Consider the following 24,830-nt stretch of genomic DNA (forward strand, 5'->3'; position numbering starts at 1 on the left):
TGGCTAGGGCAATTGCAAATGCGCTAGTGCTAATTTACCAAAATTCACAAGACTCTGGGGTGGTCCCAGTGAATTGGAAATGAGCAAACGTGACACCACTGTTTAAAAAAGGAGGTAGGCAGAAAGCGGGTAATTATAGGCCAGTTACCTTAACATCAGTAGTAGGGAAGATGCTGGAATCTATCATCAAGGAAGAAATAGTGAGGCATCTGGATGGAAATTGGATGGGGCTGTTAAGCACAGGGCTAAATTGTTGGCTTTGAAAGCAGACCAAGCAGGCCAGCAGCACGGTTCGATTCCCGTAACAGCCTCCCCGAACAGGCGCCGGAATGTGGCGACTAGGGGCTTTTCACAGTAACTTCATTTGAAGCCTACTCGTGACAATAAGCAATTTTCATTTCATTTCATTTCATTGGACAGACGCAGCATGGGTTCATTAAGGGCAGGTCGTGCCTAACTAATTTAGTGGAATATTTTGAGGACATTACTAGTGCGGTAGACAAAGGGGAGCCAATTTAGTGGTCTCTGGATTTTCAGAAAGCTTTTGACAAGATGCCACACAAAAGGTTGCTGCATAAGGTAATGATGCATGGCATTAAGGGTTACATAGTAGCATGGATAGAGGATTAGTTAATTAATAGAAAGCAAAGAGTGGGGATTAATGGGTGTTTCTCTGGTTGGCAATTAGTAACTGGTGGTGTCCCTCAGGGATCAGTGTTGGGCCGACAATTGTTCACAATTTACAGAGATGATTTGGAGTTGGGGACCAAGTGCAATGTGTCCAAGTTTGCAGACGACACTAAGATGAGTGGTAAAGCAAAAAGTACAGAGGATACCGGAAGTCTGCAGAGGGATTTGGATTGGTTAAGTGAATGGGTTAGGGTCTGGCAGATGGAATACAATGTTGAAAAATGTGAGATTATCCATTTTGGTAGGAATAACAGCAAAAGGGATTATTATTTAAATGATAAAATATTAAAACATGCTGCTGTGCAGAGGGACCTGGGTGTGCTTGTGCATGAGTCGTAAAAAGTTTTTTTACAGGTGCAACAGGTGAATAAGAAGACGAATGGAGTTTTGTCTTTCATTGCTCGAGGGATGGAGTTTAAGACTAGGGAGATTATGCTGCAACTGTATAAGGTGTTAGTGAGGCCACACCTGGAGTATTGTGTTCAGTTTTGGTCTTCTTACCTGAGAAAGGTAAGAGGGTATGCAGAGGAGATTCATTAGGTTAATCCCAGAGTTGAGGGGGTTGGATTACCAGGATAGGTTGAGTCAACAAGGACTGTACTTGTTGGAATTTAGATCTTCTAGAAACATATAAAATTATGTAGGGAAAAGATATGATAGTTCTGCTTTCACTGGCAGGCATAGCCTCAAAATAAGGGGAAGTAGATTTCGGACTGAGTTTAGGAGGAACCTCTTCACCCAAAGTGTTGTGAATCTATGGAATTCCTTGCCCAGTGAAGCTGTTGAGACTCCTTCATTAAATGTTTTCAAGATAAAGATAGATCTTTATTTGGAAGAATAAAGGGGCCAGGTGTTCAGGCGGGAAAGTGGAGCTGAGTCCACAAAAGATCAGCCATGATCTCATTGAATGGCGGAGCTGGCTCGAAGGGCCAGATGGCCTACTCCTGCTCCTAGTTCTTATGTTCCTGGATGATAGGGGAAGACCAGACGGGGCTTGTTAAAGGCAGACAGCTAACGGCCAATGTTAGAAGGCTCCTGAATGTGATCATTTTTTTAAAAAATGTTTTATTTAGAGTACCCAATTCATTTTTTCCAATTAAGGGGCAATTTAGCGTGGCCAATCCACCTAGCCGGCACATCTTTGGGTTGTGGGGGCGAAACCCACGCAAACACGGGGAGAATGTGCAAACTCCACACGGACAGTGACCCAGAGCCGGGATCGAACCTGGGACCTCGGCGCCGTGAGGCCACAGTGCTAACCCACTGCGCCACCGTGCTGCCCCCTGAATGTGATCATGATGCTCTTTGCGGAGAGGGAGGTGGAAGTGGTGGTCGCTGTGGATGCAGAGAAGGCCTTCGACTGGGTGGAGTGGGGAGGCGGAGGGGGCCCGAGGGGGGGGGGGCGGAGTGACCACCGGCGACCCTGGATCCATCCGCCATGTTTGTGCGGGGCGGCCTGAGGGAGGGCGGCCACCGCGCATGCGCTGGTTGGCACCGGCCCAACTGCGCATGTGCGGGACCCGCACTCTTTGATGGCGCCCCCTAGCACATGGCGCCCCGGGCGACTGCCCGAGTTGCCGGTACCTTGAGCCGGCCCTGGAGGGAGAGTCGGTGTGGGCTCCAATTTGTAGTAATCACCAGTTTGTCCCGGGAAGGGTGAATGGGGGGTTTAGGAGGTGGCAGAGTGCAGGGATTGAGAGGCTGGGGCATCTGTTTATTGATGTGAGCTTTCCCTGTTTGGAGAATTTGGAGGAGGAGTTTGAATTGCCGGAAGGGAATAGGTTTCGGTATCTGGAGGTGAGGAATTTTGTGCAAAGACAGGTTTCGATCTTCCCGCTTCTACCGCTGCAGGGGATACAGGACAAGGTAGTTGCTAGAACGGGGTGGGGAGGGGAAGGTATCGGAAATCTATAAAGAACTTATGGGGTGGGAGGGAACCCAGATAGGGGAGGTAATGCGTAAATGGGAGGATGAGTTGGGAAAGGAGGTAGAGGCGGGTCTGTGGGTGGATGCTCTGAGCAGAGTCAACGTGACCTCATTATATGTCAGACTCAGTCTGATACAATTCAAGATGGTTCACCGGGCACACATGACGGTGGCCTGGATGAGCAGGTTTTTTGTGTAGAGGTCAGGTGTGTGAGGTGTGCAGTAGGACCCGCAAACCATGTCCACATGCTTTGGACATGCCCAAAGCTCAGGGGATTCTGGCAGGGATTTGCGGATGTCATATCCACGGTACTAAAAACGAGGGTAGCGCTGAGTCCAGAGGTGGCGATTTTTGGAGTGTCGGAAGACCCGGGAGTCCAGAGGGCGAGAGAGGCCGACGTTTTGGCCTTTGCCTCCTTGGAACGCTGATACGGACATTACTAGCGTGGAGGGACTGAAAGCCCTTGAAATTAGGGGTATGGGTTAGTGACATGGCCAGGTTTCTCAGACTTGAGAAAATTAAGTTCACCCTGAAAGGATTAATGTCAGTGTTCGTCCGGAGGTGGCAGCCGTTTATCGACTTCTTCGGAGAAAGTAAACTGTCAGCAGATTCAATAAGGGGTGGGGGTTAGGGAGTCAGGGGGGATGGGGGAGTTAGACTATTTTTTTTTGTCTAGCTTGGGCGGGAACAGTGGGAGATGGAGGGATGTGCTGCTGTGCACTGAACTATGTTTACATCTGTATTTGTATCTTTTATTGTTATAAAACCACAAATGCCTTAATAAAATGTTTGTAAACAAAAAAAGGTGTTACGCCTCGGGTGTGTCTGGTGGATGGATCCACGAACTTGAATTGGGGTGAGAAGAAAAGAGGTGCTGGAACAGGAGAGTCTTCATGGTGTGCCACAGGATATGATGGCGGACGGCAAGGGGGCTGTTCTGCTTGCCCAGTAGTCAACGGAGTAGCTAGTGGCGTTTCTGAAAGCAAAGTTCAGTCAGCAGAGGAAGTTGGCCCTGGAAGACCTGGCCAGAGTGATGGAACTGATCAAATCGGAGATCGAGACAGTGCAACAGAGGCTGGAGTCCCAGAGCCGGGCGATCCAGATAGTGGAGGAGGTGGGGGAGCATGAGGAGCAGTTAGCCTCATTGGTAGCTGAGGATGGGGGTGATGCAGGAGACCCAGAAGAGGCTGAATGAGAAGGTGGAGGATCTGGAGAATTGCTCCAGAAGATAAAACTTGAGGATTGTGGGAATGCCCAAAGGCACAGAAGGTGCGGAGGCCGGCACTTACGTGGCCAAAATGTTGGAGACGTTGATGGGGGAGGGTGCCTTTGACTGGCCCCTGGAGGTCGACCAAGCGCACAGGGTGCTGATGAGGAGGCCATAAGCGGGCGAGCTGTCAAGGGCGATGCTGGTGCGGTTGCACCGCTTTCTGAATAAGGAAAAGATCCTTCAATGGGCGAGGCAAACTATGGTTACTTTACTATTTGTTAATTATCAGTAGCCTGGGCAGCACGGTGGCCTAGTGGTTAGCACAACCGCCTCACGGCGCTGAGGTCCCAGGTTCGATCCCGGCTCTGGGTCACTGTCCGTGTGGAGTTTGCACATTCTCCCCGTGTTTGCGTGGGTTTCGCCCCCACAACCCAAAAATGTGCAGAGTAGGTGGATTGGCCACGCTAAATTGCCCCTTAATTGGAAAACATAATTGGGTAATCTAAATTTATAAAAAAAAAAAAAAAAAATTATCAGTAGCCAGTCAGGTTGCTTCATCCCCACCAAACATAATAACCAAATAAACTTACTTTTCCCAGGATTGAAATGGACAGTGCGTTGAGTAATGAGCTAACAATAGTGGTTAAGAGAAAACTTTCGAACGAGTTACGTGTTGTCACTCGAAATCTGGCCCAAGTTTTATATATTACTACTGCCAAGACACTGATGAATACACAGCCCACCTGTGAATGCAAAAAACGAAAATTGGTACTAAAAAATTATCACATCCATTTTTAACACATTAATTCAATCTCAACTTTGGCCCAGATAACCCGTGGGGGGGGGGGGGGGGGGGGGGGGTGTTCCTTATTGTAGTTTCTATTCTGTAACTTAATATTGTGTTAATTTGCGATGTTGTTAATATGCTGTGTTGTTCATGGAGGTGGGGTGAATGTTTATGATTGCTAACATTATTGTTATTCTTGGTATTTTATTATGGTTCGTTGTTGTATAAATTCAAAATTTTTCAATAAAAATTATTTTTTTAAAAACTTTGGCCCAGATATATAGAGGCACAACAGGTGTATACATAAGAAAACCGTTGCTAGGTATTGGTTATCAGATTTGAGCCACTGAAATCCAACCATGGAGAGGCATGGTGGCAGTGTTTAGCACTGCTACCTCACAGCATCAGGGACCCAGGTTCAATTCCGGGTGCTCTGGTTTCTTCCCTCAGTACAAAGATGTGCAGGTTAAGTGGATTGGCCATGTAAAAATTACCCCTTAGTGTCCAAAGGTTGAGTGGGGATACAGGGGTGGGGCGGGATTTGGGCCCAGGTAGAGTGCTCTTTCAAAGGGTTGGCACAGACTTGATGGACCTAGTGGCCTCCTTCTGCACTGTAGGGATTCTATGATCTCAATTGGTATTTGTATGCTAAGCAGAAAAATATGGCCAGCATTTAGGGTAACCTGATATTGCAGAGGGGGTTTAAATATTCAAATATGCAAAGGTCAAGGTGAGGGCCCTGGACACCAGCTGCGGGATTCTCCGTTGGCGGGATCCTTCGGTTCACCGGCAGTACACCCATGCCCGCGGGGTTCATGACGGTGTGGCCACAGTGGGAAACCCCATTGGCCGGCTGTGAGAACGGAGAATCCCACTGCCGGCGGGGATGTGCTGCATCGGAAAATGGGGCTGCGTGACGGAGAATCCCGCCCCAGATCTTTCAAAAGGCTAATCTAATGGGTTTATGGACTCTCGTCCAAGACTCATTATGTATTCTTGGCTGAGAGTTCACAGATCCATTACAGTACTGAAACACTTGAACTTCAGGGATAACCTTACTTGACAGCACTGGCTCTCTGATCAATGCTGTCAATTTCACAATGCTTATTTACACAAGGTGAAGAGGTTTCAATTGCTTGCATTTTCTACTATTGATACTTTAAAGTGTCTGGATGATTGACATATTTATTGGCCTGTAATAAAATGGATTTTTTTGAAGAATGTGGAAACTTATCCATGATTGACTTTATAAAACTTTATTTCATCACATTTGATGGTCACTATAAGGTTAATTCGTTCTATAGAGTATATAGTCAGCGAATAGCCATGGAAGAGTCATATGTTTGATTTGGGGCTGTAGGGACTAGGGTGGGGGAAATACCATGACATGGGGACAAGAGCGACCATTGGGAATGGATGAGGGGCATCCTGAGGGGATGAGTGAAGTTATACTTTGGGGGTGGCAGTGGCGTAGTGGTATTGTTGCTGGACTCGTAATACAGAGACCCAAAGTCATACCCTGGGGACCTTGGTTCAAATCCCACCACATCAGATGGTGAATTTTGAATTCAAAGTCTATAAGTGGCCACTGTTGATCATCACAAAAACCCACCTGGTTCACTAATATCCTTCAGGGAAGGAAACCTTTTCTTCTTATAAATTTAGAGTATCCCATAAATTTTTTTCCAATTTAGGGATAATTTAGCGTGGCCAATCCACCTCCCCTATACATCTTTGGGTTGTGGGGGTGAAACCACGCAAACACGGGGAGAATGTGCAAACTCCACATGGGCAGTGACCCAGAGTCGGGATCGAACCTGGGGCCCCGGCGCCGTGAGGCAGCAGTGCTAACCACTGCACCATCGTGCTGCCCTAGGGAAGGAAATCTGCTGTTCTTACCTGGTCCGGCCTACATGTGACTCCAGATCCACAGCAATGTGGTTGATTCTTAAATGCCCTCAGCTGCTGGGCCCAGCCAGCGACGCCCACATCCCATGAATGAATTAAAAAAAGGGTGCATGGGACATGGAAAGTGTGTATGAAGGGTGAGGATTAGAGTGCCTTATGTTTTTCATTGCACAGTCCCACAGCATTGAGGCGGGCCATTTAAACAGCCTCCTTAGCACCCAGCAGTTGCTGTGGCAACCTCCGAGCTCTTTCCCAGGTTGACCGGCCTGGCTACAGTGAACATTGCCCCAACCCCCTGCAATGAAACTCCCACATGTCGTGTTCTCTATTCTGCTTTACCTAGCTGGCTCGGGTGCATAGTGTTGAATAAAGAACTCAATGCTTTGTTGACAAACAAAACTATAAATTTATTTACACTACTAAGATTTGTTCACATTCCTAAAGTAGAAGATTATTATATAAATGCTATCTCTAACTTACAGAACTCTCAGGTACACAATTGCTCTCTCTCTTATGCCTCACTATCTTGTCTGTTCTTCTGACTCTATCTGACCCAAAAGGCTTAGCCCCATCCCTTATATACTTATGGGACTAGCTCCCTCTAGTGGCTGTCTGTATACATTTCATTAACTCTTGCATTGCCATCATTTATGATAAGACCACATTCCCCTTTCTTTCTAAAGAAAATTTATTATACTTTGTTTAAGACATTTTTCTTTCACTCTTATGTCATGTAGTATTTTTATTTTTTTTATTTTTTAAAAATAAATTTAGAGTACCCAATTATTTTTTCCAATTAAGTGGCAATTTAGCATGGCCAATCCACCTATCCTGCACATCTTTTGGGTTGTGGGGGCGAAACCCACGCAGAAACGGGGAGAATGTGCAAACTCCTCACGGACAGTGAGCCAGAGCCGGGATTCGAACCCAGGTCCTCAGCGCCGTCTGTCATGTAGTATTAATCATAAATGCATTACCCAATTCTATTACTAATGACTATACATGTCATACTATCCCCCTTTCTTCCTGTTTCTTGTCTGCAAGATAATTGGAGATTGTTACAAACATATATCAAAATCATTGTCTGTTCATCACAAGCATTGAGTACTAGTTAACAATGATTTAAACTGTTCAATCTTATTTACAGTCCACACATTTGAGTATGCACTCGGTCTTTACTGTGATAGTGTGTCATCAGTCCAAATCGATCAGGTGTTCAATTGGTTGAACCATGTTCGTTATCTGATGTGGTTTCTTTCTGTGCTTGTGACATTGCTTTTGTGTTTTCTTTGCCTTCAAAACCAGTTTGGTTTCTGGTTTTACAGCAAATACCAACTCATTAAATTCGTCGGCATGACTTCTTTTGTGTCTAAATAATATCCTGTTCTTCCTGACATTGGTGCCATTGTGCGTGAATTTAGTGCGTGTCTATACACGCATTTGTCTGTGTCACCTTGACCTGTAGTTATGTTTCATCCACTGTCCTGCAGCCCCTTGCTTAGTTGCCATCTGGATTGCTTCCCAGACTGTATGGTCTGTCAATTGTGACTGCAAGTTTCAACACTTTCTTGCTATTGCATTGGACTGTGACAGTTGTCCTTCGGTTTCAGAGTTGTAACATCCATTGTGTACATATGTTGTTCCGTAGTTGCACTTTGTGTGCTTAAGATCTGTTCCTTCTGGATTGTTTGATTTATTTTCAACCTTTATACCATCAGTTCCCTTTGTATTATCTGATGTTTCTCTGCACTTTATGATCTCGGGTTCCTGCGGATGATCAGATGCATCATTGAGCTTTGTGATATCAGTCCCTTCTGGATGATCCGATGTATTGTTTGTTTTTTTTTATAAATTTAGATTACCCAATTATTTTTTCCAATGAAGGGGCAATTTAGCGTGGCCAATCCACCTACTCTGCACATTTTTTGGTTGTGGGGGCGAAACCCACGCAGACACGGGGAGAATGTGCAAACTCCACACGGACAGTGACCCAGAGCCGCGATCGAACCTGGGACCTCCGTGCCGTGAGGCGGTTGTGCTAACCACTAGGCCACCGTGCTGCCCTGGATCCGATGTATTGTTGAGCTCTTGGTGTTTCTCATCTGGTGTCAAGATGCCATTTTCTTGTAGGTTGTTCACAACTGATGTGTTCTCAATTGATTCATTCATTGTTGTACTCTGATTGGCATATTTTATTGTACAGTCCAGCTGAGATCTGTCAGTCTCATTCTTGTTCTGCACAGCTTGTATGCTACTTGTGATCACTTTGACGCTATTCGCAAATACAGTGGATAGATTATGATAGTCTTTTTCTTCTGGTTGTTCATTTGTCCGGTTACTGTTACCGATGTAGCAACGGTATGAAATCCCAAAAATGTATTGGATTCATCTACCTTTGGAAGAGTGGTATTTCACTTTTCAATCTTGTTACGAATATCTCTGCCATATCTGAGTAATAATCTTCAATGTCGGATTTATCTTCTTTAGTTTTAGATTTGTTAACATTTTCTTCTTGTTGCATGCTGCAAACATTTTGTTCCATGGTGCTGCAAAAGTCTTCGTCAGCAATGTTCTGCCTTGCGAGGTAAAAAAAACCTTGTGTTTTGTGCCCTTTAAACTTGTTTTTTCAATTTCCGGGCAGTTTTTTAAAAAGTGGGCGTATCCACAATGTTCTGACGTCATGCGCAAACATGCATTGCGCATGCGCGAATTGATCGGCGTCCGGAGTGCGTTATTTTTTTCAAGTGCGCATGCACAAACTTCTGAGCATGTGTAGAACGCTATTCGTTTTTTTCAAAATGCGCATGTGCAAACTGGTCCCGCACATGCGCAGAACATTCAGAATCCGAATCGCACATTTTTTCTTTTAACTGCGCATGTCTGAAATGTCCAACTTCTGAAGCGTGCGTTTTTTTTGAGTGCACTTGCACAGATGGGTCTTCTTTTCCCCCGCGATGAATTTTTAACTGCGCCACAGCTTGAACGGAGTAAACATTTTGTTTTACTTTGATTCTACGTTTCGGCACTTCTATTTTTAGATTCTTTCCTCGCAGAGGACATTTTAATCAAATCTTCCAGCCTTTTTTTTGTTTCTTTTGCAGTTGTTTACTGAGCTTTTCATTTCTTTTAAGCTAACAATAATGATCACATTTCCTAATGACCACTTCAAAGTTATTTTTTTCAATTTCATTCTCAAAGTGGAAGAGTAATACAATTCTATAGCCAGCGGTCAGCCCAATTCAGTAACAGCACAATTCTTCGCTTTTCAGTGACCGCTTTGAGTTTTAAGGCTGTTTGAAAATTTCCAGTTCACATCTACTTTACCCGATATGCTGAATGCTTTTGGAAACTGCAGACCTTTCATGAAGCTTTGGCTGGCTTTCTCTCCTTGTGATGCTGCTGGTCGTTGCTATGGAGTCTGGTTGCGTTGTGTACGTTTTTTTTTTCTTCGAATGGAGATTATTTTTTTCTCCCTAAACCTGACTAATCTACTCTAGGACCACTCTTGGTACCATATCGGAACGTGATACCTTACTATTTAAAGTTTTCCACTCCTTGTACCGTGTCATGTTCTCTGTTCTGCTTTACCTTGATGGCTCGGATCCATAGTGTTGAATAAAGAACACAAAGCTTTGATAACAAACAAAACTATAAATTTATTTAAAAGCAAATTACTGCGAATGCTGGAATCTGAAAACAAAAGAGTGCATTTTCTCTTTCGTTATAAATTTATTTACACTACTAACTAAGATTCGTTCACATTCCTAAAGTAGAAGGTTATTATGTAAAATTATCTCTAACTTACAGAATTCTCAAGTACACAACTGCTCTCTCTTATGCCTCATGATCTTCTGTCTGTCTGTTCTTCTGACTCTATCTGACTCAAAAGGCTTAGCCCCATCCCATATATACTTATGGGACTAGCTCCCTCTAGTGGTTGTCTGTATACATTTCATTAACTCTTGCATTGCCTTCATTTATGGTAATACCACACCACCTTTGCAAGAACATTCTCCAAAGGTGGGAGGCCAGACTGAAACTTCCAAATTCCTGCTCCCCAACTCAAGCTGAAAATTGTTCCACCGTTCCTTCGCTTTCGCTGGATCAAAACCCTGGTACACCCTGCCTAGCAGCACTGAGGGTGAACCCACACCACATGATCTACAATTATTCTACCACCACCTTCTCAAGGACACTCATGGAGGGGCAATAAATATTGGTCTTGCTAGACACACCCATATCCATGAAAGAGTGAAATAAAAGAGGAAGGAGAGATCAAAGGGAGAAAATAAGTAGACATTCCCTTTCATATAAATTGCTTACCATTATAACCCCGACTGAAAATGAAAGCACTGCTTTTAGCTGTCGGCGGCGGGCTGGGTAAAAGGCTTCAGGTTCACCCGTGATTGGATCCTACAAAATTGATTAATATTATGAATGATCTCTGACATATTCCTCAATTCACTCAATGACAATCTAGTGTATTTTGTTTTACTCAACGGAGACGGTCATTGCAGCCTGGATAGTACTGATGGAATATGTCAGTAAGAAACACAGAAGAAAAATTAACGCTGCTAACTGCCACTGAAGGTGATTGAATTATAAAACAAATGGAAACCTTCAGCAGACCATGCAGCAGCTATAGAGATAAGGGAGAAATTCTGCCTGAAGTACTGATTGCTTCCAGCAGTTTTTGTGTTTGTTCTTAACAATATCGGAAAATGTTACTCCTCCTTTCAAATCTTATTATCCTGAATATTTAGTACGTCTGATGTAATTTTCTTACATGTCCAATAAATTATTATTCTATGTTTCATCTGTCGTTAAAAGCAGATTTTGCGGCCAAATATTTATTGGGGGAGGTTTTTGTCTTCATCATCTGGATGATAGCCTAGTTGACGAGGTCATTGTCCTTTACAGAACCAGCCTGATTTCATTCCATTGAATACCAGTAAATGAAAATCAGGCAGTTCCCTTAAGGACAGGCAATCCACTTTTACAAGTGATGTCCACAGTTTGTCTTGAAATGAAAATTGCTTATTGTCACAAGTAGGCTTCAAATGAAGTTACTGTGAGAAGCCCCTAGTCGCCACATTCCGGCGCCTGTTCGGGAAGGCTGGTAGGGGAATTGAACCTGCACTGCTGGCCTTGGTCTGCTTTACAAGCCAGCTATTTAACCCACTATGCCTTTTTTTATTCCATCATTCCCTCTGCCAATTCTGAGACTGGCTACTAGCCTGCCACAGTCACAGGCACCAGATGACTAATTTGCCCATGTTCGGTCCAAATGGAGTACTTTGTGCATTAGAGAGGGTGCCGAGGAGATTCACCAGGATGTTGGCTGGGCTGGAGCGCTTCAACTATCAAGAGAGACTGGATAGGCTTGGGTTGTTTTCCTTGGAGCAAAGAAGGCTGAGGGGAGACATGATTGAGGTGTGTACAAATGAGGGACATAGATAGGGTGGATAGGAAAGAACTTTTCCCCTTAGCAGAGGGGTCAAGAACCAGGGAGCATAGATTTACAGCAAGGGGCAGGAGGTTTAGAGGAGATGTGAGGAAAAACCTTTTCACCCAGAGGGTGGTTGGAATCTGGAACTCACTGCCTGAAACGGTGATAGAGGCAGAAACCCTCACAACATTTAAGAAGCATTTAGATGAGCATTTAAAATGCCATAGCACACATGGCTATGGGCTAAGCGTTGAAAATCGATTTGAGTTGCTAGGTGCTTGATGCTTGACATGGGCATGATGGGCTGAAGGGCCTCTTTCCGTGCTGTAAAAACTCTATGACTATAAATTCACAAATGCTGTGTTTGCACTTGGTCACTCTACTTTCCACTCTCTACTTTATACAACTTGTTGCTGCTTGACCTCTGTGGCCTCCAGTGAATCGCTCAGAATGCAGCCTTTTGGGCCAATGTGTTAAGCACGTAGGGGCAGCAGGGTAGCATGGTGGTTAGCATAAATGCTTCACAGCTCCAGGGTCCCAGGTCCCAGGGTCCCAGGTTCGATTCCCGGCTGGGTCACTGTCTGTGTGGAGTCTGCACGTCCTCCACCTGTGTGCGTGGGTTTCCTCCGGGTGCTCCGGTTTCCTCCCACAGTCCAAAGATGTGCGGGTTAGGTGGATTGGCCATGCTAAATTGCCCGTAGTGTCCTAATAAAAGTAAGGTTAAGGGGGGGGGGGGTTGTTGGGTTACGGGTATAGGGTGGATACGTGGGTTTGTGTAGGGTGATCATGGCTCGGCACAACATTGAGGGCCGAAGGGCCTGTTCTGTGCTGTACTGTTCTATGTTCTATGTTCTATTGCTCAGCAGAAAAACTCCAAAGCATGTCATCATTTTTCATCACATGTTTTGCATGAAAATCTTTACTGGCTTTCTTCGCATTGGGTCAATGGGCAATCAAGTTGCTATGGTTGCAACTTGGACACCGAGCTCCAGACTCCTGGACACTCCAGCGCCTGACTACCATCTGAAAGGTATGGATGTATGGTGTCCTCAGACATACAATCTATTGGCACCATCAGTTCCCTGAACAACATTTTCTTTTAAATTGTCCTTCTCGACATGGTCCAGGTTGCTTCCCTCCCAGTGTAGGAGTTCCCATCTTTGCCCTCAAATCCTCCACATTTGTAACCTTGCAAAGGAGCAGGTGGAGAATCTGCCACTCATAAGGTCGAGAGGGAAATCCCAAATGTGGTCATGACTGGTAGCATTTGAGTCCTGGCCTTTTTCTAAACCACTCCACCAAACTGTTTCAGAACAGCTGAGGATAATGGCCCCAATACTTACAGATAAATAAAAAAAATTACCGGTTCTGTTCCACAAAACTCAGGCCTGACTATTTCATCATTTTCATAATTTTCAACATCCCACTCGTAGACCAGCTCTGCATTCTTCCTTTTCCAAATTTCCAAAAAAATTGTACCTGGAAATGAAACCAAATGTTTACTCATCCAGCCTGGAATTTTAAAGCAACAATGGATTTAACGCACTCTGTAACCGGTTGGGCGTTGTTAAGCAGTCAAACCCAGATCTTTAAGCCCATCATTTTCGAATCTGTTTTCCTAATCTCCATCAAGCTATCAGTCAAAAGTGAGAATGGGCAAAAATATAACAACAAACAACTTCCATTGCTCTTGTGCACATTCCAGTGGACACCTCGTGAGCAATATTGACAAATGCTTGGGACCAAGTTGGTTGTTTGCTTGTCATGGACCAAACAACAGGACAGTGGAAACATGCCACTGGAGAGCCATTTTCTGTCATATGTACGTATGTGACTAAAGATAAAGCAAAGTTGACTTTGGTTGTAGATAATTGACATCGGAGGAATTACCAGAGATTTGGGGATAGGCTTTAAAGCAAAGCAGAGTAAATTTACAGGATGTCCCAAATGGGATATGCAGTGGGAAGTCTAAACTTTAGGGAAGAGGCAAACAATAGATAAAGAAAACTGAATAATTTGGAAAGATGAGCAATGAGTAGAAACTTCCAACTAATGTGGTTAAATGTCAAGAGATAGGCAATACAGAACAACATTGAGCTCTGATTCGTGGACGCCTCTTTAGAGCGGGAAATAGTGTACACTTAGAGCAGTTCAGACCAATCTCCTGATTGTCTAGTGCAGGGGTGGGCAAACTACGGCCCTTTATGCGGCCCACCAAGTCATTAAAAAAATAAAAAATAAAAATAAAACAAAATTAAAAATTGTAAATTTTTTTTTTAAGGTTAATGGGAGGGGGGGCGGGGCTGTTGGGTTACTTACTGGTACAGGGTGGATACGTTGACTTGAGTAGGGTGATCATTGCTCGGCACAACATTGATGGCCAAAGGGCCTGTTCTGTGCTGTACTGTTCTATGTTCTATATGAGGCGCCCAGAATCATAACCGGGTGAAGTAATTATTTTACTTAATATACTATGCGGCCCTTTAAAATTGTGAATTTCTGAATGTGGCCCTTGCATGGAAAAGTTTGCCCACCCCTGGTCTAGTGTGAATTTTCTGAACTTTCATTGAGTCAAGCAGCAGCCAGGTTTCTGACATTCGGCCTGGCAGCCTAAGGCAAAAGTGAAGTCGCCAACTTTACATCGTGGTGCGAGCCTCTAAAGCCTTCAGCAAAGTGAAGATGAGGGGTTGGCCAATGACTGTCAAGGGGAATAGTGGAGCGGCTCTTGACCCCCAGACCAGGGCTGAGGGGGGGGGGGGGGGCAGGTGGGTGGGCAACCAACCAAGAAAGAAAGAACAGAAACCAGGCCAGGGCAGGCCTGACAAAACCAGCAGCCAGGCAGTCAGCCAGGAGCACACGCGGCCATTGAGGCTCAAGGCCTATCTATCCAAGTGACAGGTGAGCAGTCAGGAGGTGTGAGGGTCCAGGCAACGCAGACTTCATGGTTTTCGGAGAGCAGCCTGCGGGTCCCTCTCAAGTATCGGCTTCTGAATTGTAGCTACTTTTCCCACCTATGTAAATGTCAAAATCAATCTCTCCACAGCCACATGGATGGCATGGTGGCACAGTGGTTAGCACTGCTGCCTAATGTCACCAAGGACCCGGGTTCGATCCTGGCCCCGGATCTCTGTCTGTGTGGAATTTGCGCATTCTCCCCGTGGCTGCGTGGGTCTCACCCCCACGACCCAAAGATGTGCAGGGTAGAAGGATTGGCCACGTTAATTTGCCGTTAATTGGAAACAATTTTGGGGTGGCACGGTAGCACAGCGGTTAGCACTGCTGCCTCACAGCACCAGGGAACCTAGTTCAATTCCAGCCTTGGGTGACTGTCTGTGTGGAGTTTGTATGCTCTCCTCGTGTCTGCGTGGGTTTCCTCCGGGTGCTCCGGTTTCCTCCCACAGTTCAAAGATGTACAGGTTAGGTGGATTGGCCATGATAAATTGTCCCTTAGTGTCCAAAAGATTTGGTGGGGTTACTGGATAATGTTGGGGTGTGTGCCTAGATAGGGTGCTCTTTCAGAGGGTCGGTGCAGATATGAATGGCTGAATGGCCTCCTTCTGCACTGTAGGGATTCTATGATTCACTCTCCAAAGAAGGATTTTAGCAAGAAAACTGGCAAGCACTGAAATAAAAACAAAACATGGCAAAGCATTTAACTTTACGGACTGAATTCTGCCAACCAAGGACAGATGGAGACTATCCCACCTCTGCAAGTCCACTTTAATCCTGCTCACTAGGTTTGTAAAATTCTGTTTTACCAGTGAGGCCCAATTCTATGCCACCTGTACCCCTAAGTACCTAAAATGGGAATCTGTAAGGCGGAACAGCAACACCTTTCCCCCAATTCAACTTATACCCAGAAGAGGTCCCAAATCGCTTCAACAGTGCCATGACATCCCCCATTGTGGGGATCAGATCTGTCATGTATAGGAGTAGGTCAGCAGCGTACAAGGACACCATGTGTTCGACCCCCACCTCATTCCCTCTCCACCCATCTGAAGCTCTCAGGGCAATGGCCAAAGTGGGCTCGGTTATTATTTAAGCCGTTCAGGAAGGCCATCCCTCGGAGCTCCTGGTCACCACATTCTGTACCCTCAGTGACAACGCTATCCCGGTTGCTTTTTTCTGGTCCAGATCAGTTTCACTCAATAAACTTTCTTGGGTCACCCCCTCTCTGATTCCGCAACCCAACTGGTCTCGGATTGGCTCTGATAGCGCCGGCCCAAACCCGCAGAACTCAGTGAGTTAGCGCAAATAGCCCAGGAATTCTCTGCACCACAAACCACAAGGAGGGTCACCATCTGTCTGTCATCCCCGACTATGTTTTTCAGGTGAAGAAAATAGTTCATTTGTTCTATGTACTGGGTCCTATTCTCAGTCTCGGCATTCAATGCCTCAAGCTTACTGATTAATGGCATACCTGCCACCTGAGTGGAGGCCTCCTGAGGTGGGCCAGATGCGGAGGAAATGGCATCTCCTTGTCATGTGAGTGTCCCTTTAAGAAAGGTTTTTGTCTCATCACATGGCTTCAGTTATGTCATTTTGTGGGTGGAGCTGGGCTGTGGCTGTGAGGTGAGAGGGGGTTTCAGTTTTAGTTTGACTGCTGTGGACTACAGAAAGAGAAAAGAAGTGTTTTGTCTGTTTATCTCTGATTTCATTTTAGAAGTTGTTCTAAACTTCTGGGTACGGCTAACTGCCTTATTAACTTTAACGGTATAGGTGTTTTTCTGGAAGGAGTTTGAATCTGCTGATTGGAATTGGATTAGAATTTCAGGAAAAGGACAAGTCCCATTCAAGTGAGAATACAGTGTGCTGGGCCATGCCCTTTAAAAGGGGCTTTGGTTTAATTGGATTTTGTTACTGAATTGGAACAGCTAAGGGGGAATTCACTAAGTGTTGTACATAGATTACTGTAGCTGTGTGGTGTCTTTATGTTTGTAATTGATAATAATTCTTACTGTGTTTACTACTATGTTAACTACATTCTTAGAATAAACATTGTTTGGATTAAAGTGTCTAGGAAGTCTGATGAATCACATGAAGTGAAGTGTTTTGTGCTCATCCTAGTCAAATTCAATATAAAGGCTGTAGGTCAGATGAACTTCATAATATACTTTGGAGTTGTTAAACCCTGGCCCATAACATCCTGCAGCTCCACCTGATCCTCCTCACCAGCAAGTGACCACTCATAAGCGATGTCTAGAAAAATGTGGTTTTATTCAGGTTACGATACACTCCTCCTACACCCCAAATGGTCTCCCGTACCCGGCCCACACCTGGGCTGGGGTATTTATATCCCAGCATTCCTAGGAAAAGGGGTGTTAGCCCCACCCCCTCAGCTGGGGAGATCGTACTTGGGTGAAGCCACAAGGACTCTGATGTTGCAGATCCTTGGGCCTCCTGTGGGTTTATAGCAAGTTTATAAATAGATGCATAAGGTATAAAAATGAAGAGGTTATGCTGAACTGTTAGAAAACACTGGTTTGGTCACAACTGGAGTATTGCATCCCATTCTGGACACCGCATTTTAGGAATGTTGTGAAATTTTTCGAGACCATGCAGTGATGATATAGAAGAACTGGTTCAGGAATGAGGAGCTTCCAAAAAACGACTTTCATTTAAAAAACGTTTTTCACAACCGCCAGGTGTCTCAAAATGCGTCATGGCCAATGAAGAACTTTCGAAATTTAGTCCCCACCGTAATGTAGAAACTTCAGCTATGAAAACAGACTGCAGAAGCTGGGATTGTCCTTCATGGAGAGGAGAAGGTTGAGCGATTTGATAGGGATGTTCAGAATCGTGATGGGTCCAGACAGAGTAGATACAAAGAAACTATTGCCATTGATGAAAGAATCGAGAAAGAAGAAACACAGATTTAAAGTGATTGCAAAAGAAGCAAAAAACTGCAAGGCTCCAGGAAAAGAGCAGGAAAGTGGCACTAGATAAATTGCCAAGTGTCTCCTTCTACTCGATACCAATGATTCTAGGATTATTCCAATTATGCCTGTAAACATTCAGTCAGTCAAGCAATGCACATTGATTTCAAATGCAGCTTGGAATACCATCTCCCACAGACAGGTTTTTGAAATGTACAAATAACACTTCAAATGTTTCTCTTTTCCTTCAGATATGATGTGTGCTGGAATATTTTCTCCCAACTATCACACTTTATTGTAGTGTAAGCAGGATCCTTACCCCAAAGACAGATGATAAGTCCGAAGATTGGTGTAGCAGCATTGTCAAAGGAAGACTTGATTACATTAAATACATCATCTGAAGGGATCCTGTGAGGAAAACAGAATGATTGGGAGAAACAATAAAACTTCCAACAAAAACAATTGGCACATTTTACTTGTTTCACAATTGATCTTCAGGAATCAATTTACATCACGCAGCAGTGAGTAAAATTAATTATTACTCTTCTTGCTCAGACTGTAATTCTGAGACCAAGTAAGTTAAGAATTCCAGTTGGAGCCATGGGAAACTTAAGGTGTCATCTTTAGCACCTGCCTAAAACAAGCACAAAGGTGGTGAAATGCCACATCACCCACTCAGCCGTAGCCGTTTTAAATTATGGTTAAAGTCATTGAACGGGTGTTGCAAAAGCAAATAGGATGTTGGGATGAATAGTTAGAACAATTAAATACAAAGCTGGGAATACAATCCTTTCCTTGTACAAGTCCTTGGTTGGAACATATTTAGAACATTGTCGTGATAAGTGGTTGGAAGTCCTTAGAATGTCGGCAGCCACCTCTAGAGCAACCATTGAAAAATTCTGCTTGTCCTTCAGTGCACACGGAATCTCAGACATGTTGGTTACTGATAATGGAACAAGTGAGGAATTCTTGGGATTCCTGAAGACTAACAGGATGCCACACATCCGTATGGCCCCGTATAACCTGGCTTCAAATGAGTTGGCGGATACGGCACTACAAATGTTCAAACGAGGACTAAAAAACATGGAAAAGCAAATTACTGGGGATATGACATCTGAAACAAAAACGGAAAATATTGGACAATTTCAGCAGGTCTGACAACATCTGTGGAGAGAGAAGGGAGCTAACATTTCGAGACTGGATGACTCTTTGTCAAAACAGACTTTGGGGTCAATGGACACAAAACAGGCATGGGTTTTGTTCCACTATAGGACCACTCCGCATGCCGCGACCGGGGTGGCGCCAGCTGAATTGCTAATGGGCCTGAGGCTTTGAACCCGTCTTAGTCTGGCTTTCCCTGATACAGGTGGGAAAGTACACCCGTAAGGGCGTTATCCTGTTCAATGAAAACCACCCAGACTATTTGTATCAGTTGATGCAGTCTATGTTAGAAACTTTGCAGACAGCGCCCAGTGGATCTCTGGGACAATCGTCCTGACAGACAGGGCCGGTATCTTATCAAGGTCAAGGTCACATCATTAAAAAGCACCTCAATCTAATACGGTCCAGACAACCAGCTTTATGCAAAATTACTCGGGAACGGAAAGTTACAGTCAAACCAAATCCGAAGCCCGAAGATGCTAGAGCCCATTGGGTTATAGATATGAATTCTGACATGGAAACTGAGGAAATGGAGGTCTCCGACAGGGAACACAGAAAGTGCATCTGATCGGAAGCAACGTTTGGCATCCAGATATACGCTGTCAGATCCAACACCGTAAGTGCAAGAAGCAGAGCCAAGGGCGAAGAAAGACCGACGCCCTCCTTCTCCACAGTTGTCAGACGAGTCTTCCGAAAGGGGTGGCATGCGGCGCAGTGGTTAGCACTGGGACTGCGGCGCTGAGGACCCGGGTTCGAATCCCAGCCCTGGGTCACTGTCCATGTGGAGTTTGCACATTCTCCCCATGTCTGTGCTGGTTTCACCGCCACAACCCAAAGATGGTTAGGTGGATTGAACACGCTAAATTGACCCTTAATTGGAAAAGAAAAATAATTGGCTTCTCTAAATTTATGAAAAAAAAAGAAGAGTCGTCCGACTTTGTGCGGGAAGGATGTTATAACCTAGGGGGTTGGAGCAATCAGTCTCGCCAAACAAAAGCTCCTCCGCTAAGGGGGCGTGAGCCCTGGAACATTCATGATTAAGATTTGTATAAAGTTGGCCAGGTATGGCACCAACAGGGCAGACCCAGCTAGGATCTGATGTATATTGTTCATATAATTGCTTTGCAATAAACCGAGATTTCTTTTTATTAACTTGGTTCAGACTTGTTTGTTGTCTACACCCCCTATGAGACCAATCTGTGTCCCCTTCTTAGTTATCAGTTTCCCATTTACAGGCTGAAGGTACCTCCTCAGACTGTGACTGTGGCATCTGTGGTACAGTACCAAGCCACCAACCTCCAGGACCGAAATGTGTGAGGGACTGACCACACCCCGCCCACCTTGCCATGCACAACTGACACCGTAGAGACTCAGCACTCTCCTTCCCTGAACTGGGACCAGGACATGTGCCAGGCACAGCCTTGTAGAATGGTTCACACAGCCCCAGGACTGCCTTTGCTTCCTGGCCCTGGCTACATAGCTCAATGCCTGAGGGCTGCCTTTGTTTCCTGGCTCTGATTACATGATACACACCACCCCAGGACTGTCTCAGGCTTATGCCCCCTTTCTATTTCACCTTTCATCTCCAGTCATATGTCACTGTCCACCCATCCCTCCTGTGCCTCAGTCAACCACCCTGCCACTAGTGGGCACGGAAAATTCCACCTTGGTTATCAGGACAGGCTTAGACGGTTCTGAGAATTATGGTGTTTGAAAACTAGATTTTCAAGGTTAATGATTGAAACTTTAGATCAATGAATGGACTACATTTTGTTCTCATGTATAAATACTTGAGCTGGGCAGGTAGGGAAGACTTACAGCAGCAAGAGTAGAAGTTATAAAAATATAGAATTAAGTTGGGTGGCAAGACTTAATACTTTGCATAAAAAAATGTTGATCACTGAATTTAACTACCCCTAGGTGCATTGAATCTGAATTCACTGCAGGCAGTAAAAATTGAACTGATGAGTTCCTGCAAGTCAAATTATAGAATGTGGGTTGGTTAACAGGGATAGGAATGCAGTTACTACTGTCTCCTGGCAGTTGTTTGATAGATTATAGGGCTGAAAAATCCATTTCATACAAGTATTTCTTTCATGACAAAAGCAGAACAGCATATGAAAGTGTAATTTATAATATTTTTAATGTTAATATTGCTGTGTTAATGATGCTGAAACTAACTGAAAATTGTTACAGTACATGAAAATGCGAAATATTGGAAAATTATGTTGAACAATAAATCACAAAGATTGGGATTATGTTGAAGCCCAGATATGTGAACTGTGTTGTGTTAAAACTTGCTGAATTATGCTTTCATATTCCATTTACAGTTTTGTTCTATGATGTGCACATCCAAAGTTTTTAAAGTGTTAAATTTCAAAAGAATCTTATGTGCACCATGAATATTGTTTGCCTCACCCAGGAGATTGTCTGTTGGAGGGTGAGTTTAATGGTGTGATTTAATGGTACCATCTCAAATGGGCCGGATGTGCTAAACCTATTAGTTTTGCCTGTTTTTTTTACCTGTATATGTGTCAGCAAACTGATTGCCCCAGACCCAGACCAATAATAATTAGGGGCAAGTGTGAGGAGAATCCATCGTTATCATAATGCAAAAGACACAACTGAAGCTAAATAAGAATAATAATTTTTATTGGTGTCACAAGTAGGCTTACATTAACACTGCAATGAAGTTACTGTGAAAAGCCCCTAGTCGCCACACTCCGGCGCATGTTCGGGTACATGAGGCAGAATTCGGAATGTCCAATTCACCCAACAAGCTTGTCTTTCGGGCCTTGTGGGAGGAAACTGGTGCTCCTGGAGGAAACCCACGCAGACACGGGGAGAACGTGTAGACTCCGCACAGACAGTGACCCAAGCCGGGAATCGAACCTGAGACCCTGGCACTGTGAAGCCACAGTGCTGACACCTTGCTGTGGGAAAGATGTTATTAAACTGGAGAGAGTGCAGAAGAGATTTCCAAGGATGTTGCCAAGACTCAAGGGACTGAGTTATAGGGAGAGATTGGACAGGGTCGGACTTTTATCTTTCAAGTGTAGGAGACTGAAGGGAGATCTTATAGAGATGTATAAGATCATGAGAGGCATGGATAGGGTGAATGCAGCCGGAGGAAACCCACACAAACACAGGGAGAATGTGCAAACTCCGCACAGACAGTGACCCAAGCCGGGAATCGAACCCGGGTCCCTGGCGCTGTGAAGCATCAGTGATAACCCCTGTGCTACCGTGCCGCCCAACAAGCTCCCTTTGTAGATGATGGGGAATAAGTTGGCAATTAAAATTATCGCATAGTCAATAATTTTTCATTTATTTGAAATGTCAAGAAGTTCATACTTACTGAAAAAAACAATCAGTTTGTGTCACAGTGGCACAAATCTGATTAATGATTCTTTCAATATTCCTTCTCCTTCCAGCAACATTGTCACAATGCCTGAAAGAAAGAAATATATGAGATCAAGATTTTTTTTCCACTGTACATTGCATGTATGCTAATGTGATTGCTCGTTGTCAAGGATAAACAACAAAAGCTCACAAACCTGACTGGTCTACAAAAGGATCTCAAATTGTGAGTGACTGGGTTTTATTCACTCTATGACCCTTATTGGTCTGGAACACAGGTCTGGAACACCGAAGCAGGAGTAGGCCATTGAGCCCTTTGAGCCTTTTCCGTCATTCAATTAGATCCTAGTCAGTCTTTTTAAAAATAACTTTAGAGTACACAATTCATTTTTGCCAATTAAGGGGAAATTTAGCATGGCCAATCCACCTACCCTGCACATCTTTGTGTCTTGGGGGCGAAACCTACGTGAACACGGGGAGAAGGTGCAAACTCCATAGAGCCAGGATCAAACCTGGGACCTCGGCGCCGTGAGACAGCAATTCTAACCACTGCGCCACTGTACTGCCCAAGATCGTAGTCAATCTGCAATTATCTTTATCCTTCTTAAAACCATCGCCCTTTATACCTTACTTAATCTTAACTAACAATTTTCTGTGTTATTTGCTCAAATAACTTGGGAGTTTAAAGTTTCTCAAAACAGAATTGAATGTGTATAGGATGTATATTTTTGTGTGTGCACAGCAGCAGTGATCTAAACACAATCTCTGTGGCAGAGTGAGTCCTGCGGCATGATAATGGCCTAATGAGTCTGGCCATTTGCCAACTGTTCAACAAGTAGCACAACTCCGCAGCCTAACTCCGACTCAGTAACTCAATTAATGAAAAAAATGGGACTCACCCTTTAGGGTTTCTACCTTGCTGTAACCGCACCTTCGCCTAGAGAGAGGCTGGGTGCAGAGTACCCCCCCCCCCCCCAAATGGGCGTCTAACTGGCAAATAAAATACGACAATGAGGTGGCAAAGCCTTTCAATTGAATGTCTGCCCCCAAGGCAAGAACCTGTTGCACAGATATCCTACTGTCACATAAAGCTGGCAGGTGTCTGTGCCACATTTCCTGTGCTTGGCACCTTGGAATTGGTGTTCCCTGGGATACCAATAAAAACTGACCCTTGGATTTCATGGGCCGAATTCTCCATCCCGCCGCCCCACATTTCTGGTTCAGCATGCTGGCAGGATGCTCTGTTTCGCCGGCTGGTCAATGTATTTCCCCTTGTGGGGCAGCCCCACGCCGTCGGGAAACCCCCGGGCTGCCGGCAAAACGGAGCATCCCGCCGGCGGAGAATTCAGCCCCATATCTTTGAATCTCATTAAAAAAGGCACTTAAGTGAACTCAAAGGGGAAATAACATTTAATAGTACTCCTAAGTTAACATTGCAAGTGGGTGACTATAATTAAACATGACCTAAATTAGCTTGCACTAATAGTTGTTTTATATCTAACACCAACATTTAAAGTAGGATACAAAATAAATCTGTAATATGTTCCTGAATGAGCATTTACCTGATCTGATCCACTGCCTCATCTATTACTTCTGAGGTCATGTTTGGAGTTGAACAAACAATGCTACACTTCTGTCCGTACAAGAAAGTGTTCAGGTCACTGTAGGCATTGGAACATGATATACTGTAAAGAGAAATATATAGCATGTAAACATTGGCAAAACATTAATTCAGACTGGTTTAAATCATGATGTAGTAATCAAATTTATTTGAGTATGTAAATGTTTTACTTACTGCAACAGTAATATATGATTGGGGGGGGGGGGGGGGGGGGTGTCTCTGCAGGTAACAGATGGCAGGGAAAGGTTCCAAAGATACAAAAAGCTGCACAACCTACCTACACTACATGCTCACGGTCCTCACATGCTGATTTGCACCTATTTAAGATGCTGGACACGCAAAGAATATCCTCCTGGTAACAACTCTGCCACCAGTGAGAAGGCATCGCAAATGTAATGCCAAGAAACTGGCATCCGAAAGATGGTTGCAGGCAAAAGGAAGCTCACCAGAGTCGTCATGACAGGCACATTTTGTTAACAAATACACAACTCACATTAGGTAGCCTGGTAGCTAGCAAAGGGGACCTCGTCTGCACAATGTCTCCCTTAAAACCATCAAGCAGTGCAGAGTCATGACTGTGGTGACTGACCTGGATAAGGCATCGCACTTATCTTCTTTGTTTCTTATGACTTTTAGCCAACCTCACACACTCTGTGTGGTAAGCTGCAGATGGCTTCACCATTCACTTCTTCTTATTCTATCATTTTACGTGAAAAACAACTCTTTTATTTCTCTTACATTGAAGATGTGGATGTACCTCTGCCACATTAGGAAGAGAAGGCTAGCCTTCCTGATGAAGCAGCATCATTCAATTTCATTATCCCAAGCACCAACTCAGATA

At 44.5% G+C, this 24,830-nt stretch overlaps 1 protein-coding gene across 3 annotated transcripts in view; it reads right to left on the reverse strand.

Annotated features, from left to right (window-relative positions):
• The window catches only part of LOC119977639 (anoctamin-1-like), a 103,286-nt gene that overhangs the window by 34,213 nt on the left and 44,243 nt on the right, over positions 1 to 24,830 (reverse strand). For all 3 annotated transcript variants that reach the window (XM_038818792.1, XM_038818793.1, XM_038818791.1), the window contains 6 exons: positions 23,931 to 24,053; positions 22,367 to 22,459; positions 18,167 to 18,255; positions 13,335 to 13,450; positions 10,846 to 10,935; positions 4,418 to 4,570 (listed from right to left, as the gene is read on the reverse strand). In XM_038818792.1, the coding sequence (XP_038674720.1) occupies positions 4,418 to 4,570; positions 10,846 to 10,935; positions 13,335 to 13,450; positions 18,167 to 18,255; positions 22,367 to 22,459; positions 23,931 to 24,053 (664 nt within the window). The remainder of the gene's footprint in view (positions 1 to 4,417; positions 4,571 to 10,845; positions 10,936 to 13,334; positions 13,451 to 18,166; positions 18,256 to 22,366; positions 22,460 to 23,930; positions 24,054 to 24,830) is intronic.

This window comes from Scyliorhinus canicula, chromosome 14 (genome assembly GCF_902713615.1).
Source record: "Scyliorhinus canicula chromosome 14, sScyCan1.1, whole genome shotgun sequence".
Taxonomy (NCBI): domain Eukaryota; kingdom Metazoa; phylum Chordata; class Chondrichthyes; order Carcharhiniformes; family Scyliorhinidae; genus Scyliorhinus; species Scyliorhinus canicula.